This window comes from Ovis canadensis, chromosome 10 (genome assembly GCF_042477335.2).
Source record: "Ovis canadensis isolate MfBH-ARS-UI-01 breed Bighorn chromosome 10, ARS-UI_OviCan_v2, whole genome shotgun sequence".
Lineage (NCBI taxonomy): Eukaryota > Metazoa > Chordata > Mammalia > Artiodactyla > Bovidae > Ovis > Ovis canadensis.
Genome location: NC_091254.1, coordinates 86210666 through 86227598, shown reverse-complemented (window position 1 = coordinate 86227598; position 16933 = coordinate 86210666). Strand labels below are relative to the sequence as shown.

At 45.0% G+C, this 16933-nt stretch overlaps 1 protein-coding gene across 11 annotated transcripts in view; it reads left to right on the top strand.

The window, feature by feature from the left end:
• The window catches only part of LOC138446669 (ATP-binding cassette sub-family C member 4-like), a 217477-nt gene that overhangs the window by 66163 nt on the left and 134381 nt on the right, over nucleotides 1-16933 (top strand). For all 11 annotated transcript variants that reach the window (XR_011259504.1, XR_011259500.1, XR_011259501.1 and 8 more), the window contains exons 12-15: nucleotides 1353-1447; nucleotides 1671-1757; nucleotides 9572-9668; nucleotides 15635-15835. Coding sequence is in view for 4 of the 11 variants with exons in the window: in XM_069601897.1 (XP_069457998.1) it covers nucleotides 1353-1447; nucleotides 1671-1757; nucleotides 9572-9668; nucleotides 15635-15835 (480 nt within the window). In the remaining 7 variants the exon portion in view is untranslated. The remainder of the gene's footprint in view (nucleotides 1-1352; nucleotides 1448-1670; nucleotides 1758-9571; nucleotides 9669-15634; nucleotides 15836-16933) is intronic.

The window sequence follows — 16933 nt, the reverse complement described above, 5'->3', positions numbered from 1 at the left end:
TTGCTGCTTTTCATTTGATCCTCCCTTGTTAAGCTTTGAGTGAGCAGGGAACCTGTGTATGTCTGTGTGTCTTTGTGGCTGTCAGGGAGGGTTATGATGGAGATACTCTCTTTCTTGTCCTTATGGTCACATTTACACTGTGAATGGGGTCCCCCTGTTGGATTAATGAGAAAACAGGCATCAGTCATCAGTAGCAGAGCTTCCCTGATAGCTCAGTTGGTAAAGAATCCGCTTGCAGTGTGGGAGACCTGGGTTTGATCCCTGGGTTGGGAAGATCACCTGGATAAGGGAAAGGCTACGCACTCCAGTATTCTGGCCTGGAGAATTCCATGGAGGCACAAAGAGTCAGACATGACTAAGCGACTTTCACTTTGACTTTCATCAGTAACAACTCAGTAAATGGTGACCCTGTTCTTCCTCATGCTCCAAACACCATGGTGCTCTTCTTATAACCCACATCCATCCCATCAGTAGGTCTTACAGATTTTGCTTTCAGAATGTGTCTGGAGTGTGTGCTCCATCTCTCCATCCCTGCTGCTCCCACTGTGGTCCTGGCTACCGTCATCTCTCACTTAGATTATTCCAGTAGCCTCCTTACTTGTATCTACCCTCACTCATTCCCCCTTACTGCTTGTTTTCTGAAAAGTACAGGAGTGAGTCTGTAGAAATCTCAGACCAAGTCAATCCTCCCTTCTCCCTCTCCCCCTGTTACTGGAGTGACCCAGGCTCCTCCTGCTCTGTCTCTGCCCTCACTCCCCTCATTCTTACTCAGCTCTGCTCTCCTGCCTCCTTGCTTGTCCTGAACCCCTTGGGCATCTCCCCGTGGCCCCTGTACTCACCCATCCCTCTGTGTGGAGCAGCCTCTCCAGGTCTGCCTGAGCCCCTCCCCCGGATCCGCTCAACCCCTCTCTGAGCAGAGCCCTCACACCCCAGTGTGGATTCACTTCCCTCCTTCACACTCCATCCCCCTGAGCTGGCTTCCTTTTCCTTCTCATCCTCAGTACTTACACTAAAGTTAATTTTCCTTATTGACCATCTCTTACTGCGGAGAGAAACTCTAGGGGCTTGTTTCCTCATGGCTGAATTCATTGTGACCAGAACAATGCCTGGTGTATATTGATCCACAATAAATATCTGTTAAAATGGTCAGATGCATAAATGTTGGGAAAAACTACACAATGAAAACAAAAAAGAACCCTGAGGATTTTTTAAATTGTTCACTGTTATGGTTTAGCCACTATGAAATATACTCATCATTGTTGATCAAACACTGTGGGGAGAACTGATGCTAAAAACTTAGGATGAACTTATTTTAGATCTTTTTTTCCCTGTCCTTTTCTATCTCCATGTAGGATTTACAGCTTTTGAAGGAAAATGATCTAACTAAGATAGGAGACCGGGGAACCCCACTGAGTGAAGGACAGAAAGCCCGGGTCAGCCTCGCCAGGTAAATGGGGTTTCAGTTGCCATCCTGCCCCTCCTCCTCCGCGGCTCCTATTGGATGTGAGCACGCAGACCCTGCTCACTGGGTGGGCCTGTGTGAAGCAGTGTCTTGCCTCTTTCCCTGGGCTCCTGGAATGAACCTGGAGTTGCTGGACGCCATCATGACTCAGAGATGAGACCCAGGGAGTGTGAAGTGTCCTCTCCTGACGTCTCTCTATGTTTTCTAGAGCTGTGTATCAGGATGCAGACATCTACCTCCTGGACGATCCGCTCAGCGCAGTGGACGTAGGAGTCAGCAGACACTTGTTCGAACAGTGAGTTTGCTTCTATTTTCTGTAATCTCTGCTTTCCAGGAACCCCGTAGAGATTGGGGAAGAGAGCTCAGGAAAGCCTTTGTGCCTCAGGAGACTCAGCTCACTCTGCCCTGGTGTCTCTCTCTTCCCTCCCTTCCCTCCCTTCCCTCCCTTCCCTCCACAGAAGATCCATTGTAGAGAAATTTTGCATCACAATGAGGTCAGGACAGGAAAATACAGAAGGTGCTTCCAGGGTGTGAAGGACAGTGGGGTCTGTACTTCAGGGAGTGAGGAATAGATGGGAGATTTCCCCATGACCTGCAGTTGATAACCAGACACTGTGATGGATCCATACCCTTGAAATAAGAAAGATGATGAATGGTTTTTAAATCGTAGAGTTGGACCCAGTAATCTAGTACTTACTGTCTGTCCTTTTCCTCCATCATGTGTTTAAGGCACATTAGAAGCAAAATTTTCGGTACTGACACAGGAGTTCTGTGGAAAGGCCCTCTTGGTTTATGCTTATTATTCTGTAGGTTTGGAAATTCTTAATAAGGCCTAGAATTAAGACTACTTTATTCCACATCTAAGCATGAAATTAATTGTTTAGCATTGCTTCATGGATGCTTACTTGAATTAATACTTAGACCCATGATATAGGGTTAGCTTGAAAGTGGAACTAGAGATCTAGAATCTGGTGGAAATCTTGACTTCCGTTTTTGTGTTTCTGGAATACAAATTGCTCTTGCCTGGCTACAGAATGACTGAAGTGGAACAACTCTTGTGCTTTTCTGTGAATAACTTGTCCTAATACATGCTGACTGAAGCCTCTGATGGAGTCTAGACTGGCCTTTTTGAAAGCCTCATGAGCTTGCTTTTGCAAAAACAGGGTCCACACCTACCCCATGGTTGCTTACCTTGCTGTTGTCCACCTTGTTAAGGCCAATGAGCCTTCCAGCTGCACTTATTAAAGCCCTGCTGCGTGCACTGAGATCAATGCCCTTACAGATGCTACTGCAGGAAACCTCTTAGTTTACAAGGAGGACGGAGAGCAAAGAGAGGGGAAGGACCACACTGGGCAGCATAAGGGAGACTTAGGATGCTCAGCTCTCATTTCTGCCTCTGAGGAATCTGTCTCAATGTGGAGTTTGTTAAGACAGTTGCCTGGGGAAAGGTCAGCTGAGTCAGGGTTCAGAGGTTTCTATACAGGATAGTAAGTGCTGAATGGAAGTGGATGCTGGACAGCTCCCTGTGCCCCGGGCTGGGCGGGAAGTGCCCTGGGGGCGTGCAGGCTGGGTATGTATGTGGAGGTTGAGAAGATGACCCAGTTCTCTTTGCTGGAGGAAGAGTAGAAGCACAGGAAGCGAGGCTGTGAGAACAGAAGGCACGTCCTCGCCTGGAGGAGGCAGGCTGTACAGCAGAGAGAAGCTGTTTGGGAATTCTTGCTGTCAGGTCCTGTGTTAGTTTGCTGGGGCTGTGTCTGTCCAGGCTGCTCTCACAGAGACCAGAGCCTGGGAAAGTCCAAGGTGAGGGTGTTGGCAGAGTTGGTGTTTGGTGAGGACCCAATTCTTGTGTCCTCATGAGGTGGAAGGGGTGAGGGAGCTGTGTGGGTCCCTTTTATAATGGCACTAGTCCCATTCAGGCAGACTCCACCCTCATGACCTCACCTCCCAGTGGCCCCATCTCCAGTACCTTCACAGTGGGGATTAGGTTTCAATGTATGTATTTTGAGGACACAAACATTCAGTCACAGCAGGTTGTTAGAGATGGCAGTGCTGGGGGAGCAGTGCAAAAATAATAGAAATTCATTTTCTCACAGTTCTAAAGGCTGGACTCTCATGATCAAGGTGTGGGCAGTTTGGTTTCTCCTTAGACTTTCTCCTTATCTTCTGATGACAGCTTCCTTGCTGTGTCCTCGGACATGGTCCTCCCTCTGTCCATGCACACCTCCGTGTTTCTGTCCTTATGTCTTAGTCTCCTCTTCTAAGGACACCAGTCAGATTGGATTAGGCCCACTCTAATTAAGGGTAACAGTTAGCTCTTTAAAGGTTCTGTCACCAGATTCTAAGGTTCTGGTGGTCAATGTGCCATCATACGAATTTTTTGGGGAACAGAATTCATTCATAGCAAATCCTTAACAGCAAAGTAAAGAGACTTAAGCAGATCAGTGGAGTGAGTGAGAGAGATATGTGAGGAGCTCTGAGCTCTGGATATGAGGAGCTGGGATTCCACATCCATTAAGCAGGGGTCATGAGGCAGGTACCACTGAAGGCTGTATGTGAAAGGTGCTTAGTGTTGGAGCGATGAAAGAGCTCTGGAGATGGATGGTGGTGATGGTTACACAATGATGTGAATGTACTTAATGCCATTGAGCTGTATGCATAAAAAATAGTTAAAACGGTAAGTTTCATGTTATGTATATTTTACCACACACAAAAATTACACATTAGCATTGAATCTTTCAGAACAAAAGAGAGCAGGGCAGCTGACATGTGGCATGGCCTCCCATTCTCCGATCTGACCGCCCCACTTTTCCCACCCTCTTTTGATTGTGATTTGATAAATTTTCTCTTATTTAAAGCACCTAGTGGCTCAGATGGTAAAGAATCTGCCTGCAATGCAGGAGACCTGGATTCAATCCCTTGGTTGAGAAGATACCCTGGAGCAGGGCATGGCACTATTCTTGCCTGGAGAATCCTCATGGACAGAAGGTTCTGGCAGGCTACAGGCCATGGGGCTGCAGAGTCAGACACGACTGAGTGACCAACACTTTCACTGATGACTTTTCCCTCAGGAAGTGCCTTGTGGCTTGTCATGAGTTCAGTGATGGGATACTAGTACTGAGACATGAATTTCCATCCCCCACTCTCCTGGCATCATGAGTGGCTCAGCCTCCCTGTTCCCAGCGCTCCACCCTGAGCTTGCAAATGTCTGCTATCTGCAAAAGTTCCCCATCACTGCAAGAGCAGTTTCTGCTGGCTCTTGTGTCTGTGTCACAGGAAGGGGAAGGGAAAGCTTACTGATTGCCATGTATCAGTGTGCTGAACACAAAACCTCTCTCAGGTGTTTATAAAGGTGAGGTGTTTATAACATGTTTATAAAGTCCTCTCCAACCTTTCAGTTTAGTGACCTTGGATGTACACTTGATAGAAGCAAGCTTGTTCGAGTTTTTTGCTAATTAGAACCACATTCTCTAGGGAAACTTAGGGCAGGGATCACAAAGGCAATTTAGGAAATTACTCAACAGTGACTGAGAATGTTCTCAGTGAGTTAGGCAATTGGACGGAACAATATGCTATGAGAGATGGTGGTCGTGTTGAAGCTTAGTCGTGGTCAATATTTTCTATTAAAAGTGAATGAATCACACTTCTCCTTGCCATTATCAGCTTCCTTTAGTCATGAGTATATACCAGGTTACTAATGTTTGTGATTTTTATAACTGTATTTTGTGATGATTAAGTGGGTTCTATTACCTATAGAAGGTGAGAGTCCGTAGATGAACTGATGCAGTCTCACTTGTGTCCAGCCATGGATCCTCTCCTGGTTCAACCCCACATCATCAGACCCCTGCCTCCTGCGTCATCAGCTTTTCAGGTCTGTCCTGATCAGACTCCCATGCTGCTCTCTACACAGCTCACCCTCCTGTTCCGGCCCTTCATAGACCTCGCCTTGCCCTCCCCTCCCATCTCCCCAATTCAGGAAGAAACTCCAGGTCTTCAGAGAACAGGCTTCTTTGTTGTCTGCCCCCATCAGCCTTTCCAGCTTGTCCCCACACCTACTCAGTATTCCACTGTGCTGGCCTTGTGGGGATCCTTTCTCACCCTGTCTGTCTATACATACTGGCCCCTCTGTCCCAGAGCCAGGGAGCAGTGTGCCAGGACACAGCAGGAAGATGGAAGACGTGACCTGCCATTCCTTCCCGGTCCTCCAGGGGGTGCCCATGCCCTCTGTTTTCCCACAGCCCTCAGTGGGTGCACTTGATCATAATGAGTCTCTCCACCCCCAAGAAGCTGTGATTGCAGGAAGGCGCCTCAGCCTAGCGTGTTCTGCCCCAGACCCCTGCACCTGCTGTGTCTTCTTCCAGGGATGTTTCCCCAGAGAATCTCAGGGCTCCTGTGTCTCCCCATCTAAGACAGCAGCCCCCTTGCTTTTTCTTCAGAGCACACATCATGGCCTGATAGTACATTTCCTATACTCGTTCAGTGTATCCCCCTTTTACATGGTGCAAAGTAATGTCTGCTTTCTTGACCTGCGATGTAAGTCTAGGGAGTGGCACCTTAGTAAACCTCTGCAGATTGAATGGATGAAGGTGCAGATTCTGAATTATTTGTATCCCCTCTACCATGGAATGTGTCTCCTCTTAATACAGCCCCTATATAGAATGATGCTGGATTGGACAAAAAGTTCAGCTGGGTTTTTCTGTAAGATGTTATGGAAAAACCCAAAGGAACTTTGTGGCCAACCCAATAAATAGAATTAACACAGCCCTTATATAGAATTAACGTTAACTTTTTTCTGAATCAATCATTTTATGACATAACTTGGAAATATTTACTCTGAACTTGAAAAATAGTCTATCTTTTTGGAGATGGATAAAAAGCATTCAGTTCAGTTTCAGTTTAGTTGCTCAGTCGTGTCTGACTCTTTGTGACCCTATGAATTGCAGCACGCCAGGCCTCCCTGTCCATCACCAACTCCCAGAGTTCACTCAAACTCACGTCCATCTAGTCTGTGATGCCATCCAGCCATCTCATCCTCTGTCGTCCCCTTCTCCTCCTGCCCCCAATCCCTCCCAGCATCAGAGTCTCTTCCCATGAGTCAACTCTTCGCATGAGGTGGCCAAAGTACTGGAGTTTCAGCTTCAGCATCATTCTTTCCAAAGAATACCCAGGGTTGATCTCCTTTAGAATGGACTGGTTGCTTCTCCTTGCAGTCCAAGGGACTCTCAAGAGTCTTCCCCAACACTACAGTTCAAAAGTATCAATTCTTCGGTGCTCAGCTTTCTTCACAGTCCAACTCTCACATCCATACATGACCACAGGAAAAACCAGAGCCTTGACTAGACGGACCTTAGTCGGCAAAGTAATGTCTCTGCTTTTGAATATGCTATCTAGGTTGGTCATAACTTTTCTTCCAAGGAGTAAGCGTCTTTTAATTTCATGGCTGCAGTCACCATCTGCAGTGATTTTGGAGCCCCCAAAATAAAGTCTGCCACTGTTTCCACTGTTTTCCCATGTAATTCCCATGAAGTGATGGGACCAGATGCCATGATCTTTGTTTTCTGAATGCTGAGCTTTAAGCCAACTTTTTCACCTTCCTCTTTCACTTTCATGAAGAGACTTTTTAGTTCCTCTTCACTCTGCCATAAGTGTGGTGTCATCTGCATATCTGAGGTTATTGATACTTCTCCTGACAATCTTGATTCCAGCTTGTGCTTCCTCCAGCCCAGCATTTCTCATGATGTAATCTGCATATAAGTTAAATCAGTAGGGTGACAATATACAGCCTTGACGTACTCCTTTTCCTATTTGGAACCAGTCTGTTGGTCCATGTCCAGTTCTAACTGTTGCTTCCTGACCTGCCTATAGGTTTCTCAAGAGGCAGGTTAGGTGGTCTGGTATTCCCATTTCTTTCAGAATTTTCCACAGTTGATTGTGATCCACATAGTCAAAGGCTTTGTCATAGTCAGTAAAGCAGAAAGAGATATTTTTCTAGAACTCTCTTGGTTTTTCCATGATCCAGCGGATGTTGGCAATTATTTACGAAAATTTCAAAGTCATTAATTGGCCACTTTGTTGTAATTCTTTATATTACTTCATCTCTGATGGAATGTTAGGAAGCAAACATTTTACCACATTTGTGATGCTCTGTCTTGGACATAGAATCCCATCAGATTTGATTAACATCTGCCTTCAGGGACTATTGGCAAGTAATGAATTAAGGAGAAACAGTTCCATTAAAAGCTTTAGTACTAAGTCTGAAGAGGTTTACTCACTCAGGAATCTTAGATACAAATGCTGAACTAAGACATGTCAAAGGGAAAAATGAATTCTTTTGGACTTAATGAAGCAATGGTGTGTGTATTTACATCCTGGTGTCTTGCTTCTAATCACAGGCCCAGTGTCCAGAGTGTCCCCTTAGGACTTTTCTGTCATGAGTCCAAAGCACATGACTGCTCATGGTTAGGGAGGAGTGGAGAAGGGCGCTGACATTTACTGAGTGGATTGGTGGTTTGATTGCTCAGAACCATGGGTGAGTTGTCCTTGGCCTTGTTTTGAGATGAAGAAACAGGTTTCGTCACTCATCCGACATCAGGCTCATGAAAGGGACTGAGCTGCAGTCTGCTGCCTTCATACTCTCCATCTGACTCACTCACAGGCTGAGCTCTGGCTCAGGTTCCTAAGATTTGCTCTGTGAGGAACTTGGGCACCCAGAGTACCTGCTTGCAGCCCTGACTATGGTCACCTAGGGCCCCAAATCCAGCTACTTGTTTCCCTGGAGGGGTTGTGGACCTTGTGGGATGAGACTGGGGCTGAGTTTCTAGGGGTCTGCATTAAAAATGTGAAGCAGTTGGAAAAGTTACTGTAAAAACACACTTAAGGTTGGATACTGAGAGAGGTTGTTGGCCTTCCAGACCTGCCAGGCCTATTACTTGCCCAGGTTAGACTTAAGAAAGAGCCCAGAATCAGTGACAGACACACATATGGTTTAATGATTAGGGCCGACTTACATGTCCAAAGGAAATCCTGGAAGGGCATCCTATCATTTGAGGCCCATGTTGGAACAGGACATGCTGGTAGTCTTTGCTCCCGGGGCAAGGGGGCAGGAGAGGGGGGAGATTACCTGTTATAGGGGAAGTTGATGTCAGGTTGGGCCATTGGTCACCATGAAAACCAGCAGAGGGTCATGTTCCTCTTGCCCCTTTGACAAGCATTGTGCAGAGTTGTTATCTAAAGCTAGAGCAGTCATTAGCTGGGCCCCGGGACAAGCATATAGGAAGGTCAGTCATGTAAGTAGGCGTAGGTGAAGCAGACACTGGTTGAGCAGGGATGTATAGAGAGCAAGAGAAGAGCCATTTTGGGTGGCCTGATCACACAAGGGTCTTGGCTAAGAGAACTGGTGTATCTTTTGGTCATTGGATGATTCCCATTGTGATTTGGGCCATCTGAATTCTGTTCTTTATTTTCATATTTGGAAGGTGTTCAGTCCTTATGAAAGAAGACTGGTTTCCTGGATGGGACTGGAACTGTTGTAAGAGACTGATGGAAGCCACACTGGCATTCATTTTCTGTTTAATATTATTTGGGAAGAAGTGTCTAGAAAAGGCACTCTAGCAAAGGTTACCAAGATTCTATTAATTTTTTGTTGTTAATGTGTACATCATAAGTCATAAATAATTTCCTAGAAAATTGTCTAAGGAAAATGCACACATTTTAATATAACATAGATGCTTCTTTTCCCATTCCCACATAGTGATAAAATATTAAGTTCAGCCAAGTTTTGGAATCTCAGTATTGCTCAATTATTTTTCATTATGAAATGCAAATTATTGAAAAGCTGAGTTTTTAGAAAAAATTTAGCAAGTGCCTCCTTCACTGGACTGTTTTTTAGAATTTTTTTTAGCGGAGCTGGGTTCACATTTGCTGCTGATAAATTTGAGGACCTGCTCAGAATCATTGATATATTTGTATTTAATTTGTATTATTCATTTTTTAATTTAAACTATAGACCTTTGCTGTGTTGTTTTTGTCTCATTATGTTTTCAGAATATGTGTTTTCAGTTTGGAGCACCCCCACTAATGTGCGTTTGCGCTCTATACCTTTTACATTTGTAGGTGTATTCGTCAGGCCTTGAAGGAGAAGATCACAATCTTAGTGACTCATCAGCTGCAGTACCTAAAAGATGCAAGTCAGATTCTGATACTGAGAGATGTAAGTAGTTTCTAGAAGCCTGTGAAATTGCTAGAACTCAGGTGTGTTGAAGGCCAGACCTTCCAGCAGGTCACTCTCCTTGGATTCATGGTAAATGTCCTCTTCTCTCTCAATTTAACTCCCTCTTTTTCTCAGAGCTGATGCTATTCATGTCTTTGAGGATCAATCCAAAGACCTGTAAAGTGTCACTATTAAACTTGAAGCCACATTAACACTAAAGCATATAGGAGTGCTACCACAGGACTACCGAAATATTACTGTTCTATTGAAATTTGTTAAGGATAATGGTGCTATTTTATTTATATCTTGTGTTTCCCCCTTATACAACTTAAGTCAAAGTTTTTAATTTGAAATTAGAGCTACTGAGACCTGTTTGTATCCACATGATTGTCAAGCACAATTTGCCTAAGGAGCGTCTTCCATTAGCATTAGAAGCGAGGTTGGGTAGCCAAGCACCTGGGTCAGAGACGCCCACTCTGCAGGTCTCCCTGCCCAGGTCTCTATGAGCCCGATACGTGTGGGAGCCTGTGCAGCAGGAGGACAAGGCCCTACCTTCATGGGACTCCTGTTCTTATGGGGATGGATGTGACAAAGAGGGTGACATCCTGGCTGGCTCCTTGAGGAGCTGGTGCCTCTTGGGGACTGAATGATATGAAGGTGGGGGCCACACAGTCCCCTGAGGGAGGGGGTCTGAGGCAGGGGGTCCTAAGGAAGGAGCTGACCTGGCAGGTTGGAGGAACAGCAGGAAGACCAGTGTGTCTGAGGAGAGTGAGCAGGGGGACGAGGAGGGAGCTGTTCTCCAGGCAGTGGGCAGTGAGCCCGGAAGTGGGATGGAAGCCTTGGATGGGCCAGAGCAGAGGAGTGATGTGGTCTGATGTTGGAGTTAAGAGATTCCTCTGATGGTCACTGGAGGGGTGACAGGAGAAGCAGTTAGAAGTCTTAGCAAAGCTGAGGAGGCAGAAGTATGGGCTCAGGATAGGGTATCAGTTTCCAGAGCTGCTGTAACAAAGCGCTGCAAACTGGGTGACTTAAAACAACAGAAGTTTATCGTCTCCCTATTCTGGAGATTATAGATCCCAGAGCCAGGTGCTGGCAGGGCCATGATCTCCCTGAAGGCCCCAGGGGAGAATCCTTCCTTCCAGCTGGTGGTAGTCACGACCTTCCTTGTGTTCCTTGGGTTCCAGCTGCAGCACTGTGGTCTCTGCCTCTGATGTCACATGGCCATTGTCCCCGTGTCTGAGTCTCTTCTCATAAGTATATCAGTCATATAGGATTTAAGGTCACCCTATTCCAGTGTGACCTCATCTTAACTTCATTACATCTACAAAGACACTGAATGCAAATAAGATCATGTTCACAGGCATCATGTTTAGGGCTTGAACTTACTTTTTGGGGGGCTACCAATCAACCCCAGCTCCTAGCATGACTGGGGATGAGGTGGAGATTAGTGAGAATATTTCAGGCTTACTGGTTGTTTGATGTTTCAGACCTTGGCTTCTTTGTCTCCGGGCCTCAGCACCTCCGTCATTAACCCTTGTCTGTTCCACAGGCCCTTGGTCAGTCAGTTCAGTTGCTCAGTTGTTTCTGACTCTGCGACCCCATGGACTGCAGCACACCAGGCCTCCCTGCTGCTGCTAAGTCGCTTCAGTTGTGTCTGACTCTGTGCGACCCCATAGACAGCAGCCCACCAGGCTCCTCCATCCATGGGATTCTCCAGGCAAGGGTACTGGAGTGGGCTGCCATTGCCTTCTCCAAGTACCATGGGTACCATGTAAATAGACAAGAAGGATCTTATTGAAGGAATGGAAAGGTTCTAAAACAGAATTGTATGTCTGTGCCACTCAGGAAAGTTATTACAAGTTACAAGTTGTACACTTGAAATGGGTGAACTTTATGATAATATGCCTCAATAAAGGTGTTAAAAAAAAAGTCCCTGTCTTGCAAACCACCCATCAAGCATTAAACATTTCCGAAGGCCCACAATCAACAAGAGAGGATTCTCAATTAGTGTTGAGTTACAGAGTGAAAACATTTTCCTTACTATTTACAATATTAAAAGGGAGCCAGTAAGAAGACAGGACTGGGAAAGAAAGCTCAGCAGACCTCACAAATGAGACTCCTGATAACAAAACATAAAGGGCCTTTTTCTTTAAAGATGGTGCATCTGTTCCTTTGTAGATTTCTCTTCTGTCCCCTGGGGGTAGGGTGATGAACCTGTAACACCCTGTAGAGATCAGTGTAGTTAGCTGTCCTACTCTATGACACCCACCCTCCCCTGGCAAAATCTGGACTGTGGATAGCTATGGAGGATTGGGCAGTGAGATCAGGTGGAGCTAGTGTGGTAAAGATCCTGACTGCCAGTGCAGGAGACTTAAGAGACTTGGGTCCGATCCTAGGCTGGGAAGATCCCCTGGAAGAGGACATGGCAACCCACTCCAGTATTCTTGCCTGGTAAATCTCATGGACAGAGGAGCCTGGTGGGCTACAGTCCATAGGACTGCAAAGAGTCGGACACAACTGAGGTGACTTAGCACATATGCACAAGTAGTGTGAACTCAGGATGTAGTGAGCCATGTACAGAGGCCATGTAGGAAAACTGAATGTGTCCCTGGGTCACGTTGTTTGATTTGGATTATGTTGATGTATGAGCTCAGCCAGAGACCTGACAGTTTTGACCAAGATTTGCAGAGCATTTGGGAAAGACTGTATATTCCTGGCCACTCTCTTCTGGGGTAGATGTAGAGCTCATTAGTTTGGGAAGTGGGTGGAGAGAGCAGGAGGACTGACTGAGATCTGGTGAGCATCAGGAATGTTGATTTCCTCCTCCCTTTGCCCACAGTCACCTGTGTGAACCATGTGAACCATTTCCCCTCTCATTGCCAAACACAGAGTGTTGGTTCTCCTGGTCCCCATGTGGTACACAGCGTGCTTTCTGTAGCCACTGCTCTGCTGCCTTGCAGATTTCATCCACAGGCTTGGTTAGTCATAATTTAGTAAGGTTTTTTCCCCTCTGTTTTTAATCTTCTATTTCTCCCATCTTGAAGCTGCCATTAGTGACAAAGGACAGGGGAATGGGAGGCTGACCCAGGGACACATTCAGGCCTCCCTGCCCATTGCCAACTCCCAGAGTCTACTCAAAGTCATGTCCATTGAGTCGGTGATGCCATCCAGCCATCTCATCCTCTGTTGTCCCATTCTCATCCTGCCTTCAATCTTTCCCAGCATCAGTGTCTTTTCCAAGAAGTCAGTTCTTTGTATAAGGTGGCCAAAGTACTGGAGTTTCAGATTCAACATCAGTCCTTCCAATGAACACCCAGGACTGATCTTTAGGATGGACTGGTTGGATCTTCTTGCAGTCCAAGGGACTCTCAAGAGTCTTCTCCAACACTACAGTTCAAAAGTATCAATTTTTTGGTGCTCAGCTTTCTTTATGGTCCAACTCTCACAACCATACATGACTACTGGAAAAAAACATAGCTTTGACTATATAGACCTTCATTGCAAAGTCATGTCTCTGCTTTTTAATATGCTGTCAAGGTTGGTCAGATCCCTCATTTATCAAATGAACTTCTGTCCTAAGAAAAATTATTAAATGCAGAACCTCTGCTTCTCTAGAAGAAATATCTAATGTAAACTGTCTCATGTCCTCTTTCAGGAGTGGGGAGTTCAGGTTTCTCAGATTTGATAGCAGTTAATTTGATGTTGGAAGAGGGTGATACTAATGTGTAAAACCCCAACGATGACAGTATTATTAGCACAGGATCAGTGGGAGACAGAGTAACCTATTTAGTTTGTCCCTAGATCTTTTAGGGTCCCTTATTGCTTCTTTTGAGGATACTACCCCCAATTTTAGTGCTATCAGAACAACTATTTGTCCAAGTGTGAGCACCCCTGGATGAGTTGGGGTCTATCCTTACCGTTTGTCTGGTTCCTCTCTAACAGCAGAAAGGGAACGGCTGCCCTCTCAACCCCTCAGAGTTGTTTGTGCTTGGCTGCTCAGTGAAGTTGCTATCCTTGTACCGCTACTTGTTTCCTTGTGTGTCTTGTAGGTACTATGTAGAAAATGGTAATTTCATTAAATAAAGTCCTTGAATTTTGCCTCCCAAGTGGAACAAGGCACAGTATACACTGAATAATTTTCTAATTCTGTAGTATAGACAAGTACCCAAATGCTTCGTTGAGTTTCTCACAATGGACCACCTCAGGAGATAGGGTGAAAGAGGTCCCAGCTAGGGTCCTGGGGTGCCTTCTTCCATCTGACCTGCCTTAACCAGAGATGCTGTCCTCTGTTTAGTTTTGCATCCTGTGATTTTTCCCTGTATTTTGTTTGACACTGAGTGAATGAGCTGAGCCTTATTTTTTGGGGTCAGAATATAGTGAAGATATCTGCACATTATTTTATAGGACTTTGTAAGAGAGGGATGAGGATGAGATGGTTGGATGGCATCACTGACTCAATGGACATGAGTTTGAGCAAACTCGGAGATAGTGAGGAACAGGGAAGCCTGGTGTGCTGCAGTCCATGGGGTCGCAAAGAGTTGGACATGACTGAGCAATGGAACAACAACAAAAGGAGGGAAACTGCAATGATGTGTCACATGTGTTCAAAGAAAATGATTAGACTGACTGTAGCTTCAACAGTTGCCTGAGTAGAGGATACCTGGTTGACTGCTTGTGACTGGTTGTTCTGCAGTTTTTATTAAAAAAATTTTTTTTTTTTGTTAGATCTGAGTGCATTTGTTCTTAGGTGTTGGTTTGCTGGCATGGGAGGTCAAGGATTTAGAGCCACCTCAGTCTCATGGCCTCTTTGTTTAAATACTTTGGCAGGTAGAATATTGAATTTTCAGTTGGGAACTTCCTGCATTTGTGGGGAAGTGGTAAAGACCATGAAGATAAAGCTCATGGGTTCTCTGTCTAGGGCTGGTTCCTACATGCCTATAGCACATGATGCTATAACAATGGTCTGTGAAGATTTGATGAGAGACCATTACCTCTGGAGATGTGCTTGTTGCCACGTCTGGGTCAGCCTTAAGTTTCTTTCCTGGAATATCTTCCCCAATTAACTGTTTGCTTGCATTTTAACATGATGCTTCTCTCAATTTCCATGTTGTCCAAAAATACTGTACTGATACTTCTACCCACATCTGTAGTTTTAGCATCCCTGAGTTCCCATGGTAGTTATGTCAATGGCCTCCATTTTTAAAACATGAACATACATTTCTTTCATATCTCCCAGCACCTAGCATAGGGTTTGACAGTGAACACCATGCTCATTTTGCTCTTTGGAAGAAAAGCTGTGACCAAGCTAGACAGCATATTAAAAAGCAGAGACATTACTTTGCCAACAAAGGTCCAACAAGTCAAAGCTATGATTTTTCTAGTAGTCATGTATGGATATGAGAATTGAACCATAAGGAAAGCTGAGCGCCGAAGAATTGATGCTTTTGAACTGTGGTGTTGGAGAAGAGCCTTGAGTCCCTTGGACTTGCAGTCCCTTGGACTGCAATGAGATCAAACCAGTCAATCCTGAAGGAAATCAGTCCTGAATATTCATTGGAAGGACTGATGCTGAAGCTGAAACCCCAATACTTTGGCCACTTGATGCGAAGAGCTGACTCGTTTGAAAAGACCTTGATGCTGGGAAAGATTGAAGGCAGAAGGGGATGACAGAGGTTGAGATGGTTGGATGGCATCACTGACTTGATAGACATGAGTTTGAGCAAGCTCCGGGAGTTGGTGATGGACAGGGAGGCCTGGGGTGTTGTAGTCTCTGAGGTTGCAGAAAGTCAGATGTGACTGAGTGACTGAACTGAACTGAACTAGATTTTTTCACCAGAATTCCAAACCTAGAGATAATTTTCTTAGGAAAATAATAATTTAAAACTAGTTAACATTTCTTAATTAGTATGTAGATTGGATTAATATTATCAAATGTAAATGAATTACTCTCAAATTCTTTATTTTAGGGCAAAGTTATGGAACAGGGGACTTTTGCTGAGTTTTCAAAATTTGGGATAGATTTTGAAGATATTATTTTATGGAAGGAGACAGAGGAGGCTGAACCATCTCCAGGTCCAGGAACACTCACTATGATCTCCGAGTCTTTGGTTCAGTCTCAACCGTCTTCCAGACCCTCTTTGAAAGATGCGGCTCTAGAGGACCAAGATGTGAGTTTCTCATCCTGCAACATGCCCTTGTCTGTCTGCTCTTGGTGGCCTCGTGGACCTTCAGTTTGCTTCTCTCATGACATCTTTGTTTATCCCAAAGTAGATCCTAAGATTCCAAGCCTCATTCCATGGAATTGATAGAATTAGAAAAGCATGAAGGGAGCAAGCCTGCTTGGTGTTCTCCTTTGGGTATAGGATGAAGAATCGTATGGAGCTCAGTAGTGGGTGCACTGCTATGAATTTCCAGCTGTTTGTGGCTCACACTGATATGAGAACTCATCAGTTTACCATAGTTACATCCTACTCACTCTGGTGGCTCCCAACTTCCCTTATGCATCTAGAGGTTTAATGTGAAGACCCGCTTAGACTAAGTCTTTCTGTGACCACATTAAATTGGCTACTTTTCCTATATGTTGGAATGTTCTGGCACTGCAGGTGATTGATGGTAATATTTTGCCCCTTTGTTAGATAGTTTGTTGTAGGCCAGACACTTTAGAGTTAGTTCTTGTCTTCCTTTTTTATTACCATTTGAGAACCTAGAGCCACATCTTATTCACCTTGAATGTCCAGTGGTCAGCATAGAGTTGAGTACATCTTTGGCTCATGTGACTCTATAATGCATTCTAGGTCCTACAAAAAGAAATGGAGAAAAGCACTAGCTCTCTCTTAAAAATATACACGGGTGCTCCTTGGTATCCAAGCCCACAATATCCAGACCTAGGAACCTGAATGATTCTGATAAATATTCAGATTAGTCCCTCATGTTCTACACTCAGGAGTCACTCCCTGAAATTCAGGAATTAAATAGATCTGGGTCATGTGCTGTCCTGTGCTGTCCAGACTCACATTATTTCAACTTCCTGTGTAAACTTATTTTCCTGTATTTGTCTAGGATTTTGAGCACCAAGTATGTTTAATGTTTCTATCTTTGGAAGTGATACAAGTCATTTAGAGGGATATGTTAGTGCCATATCACTTTGTGTATTATTTTGGAAGAAGCTTCTGCATTTGTACTCGAATCAGGTAGCTGTGCTTGTGCTGAGAGTCATGATTGACTTTAAGCAAAGCCACCCAACAAGTGAATAATTTCGTGCAAAT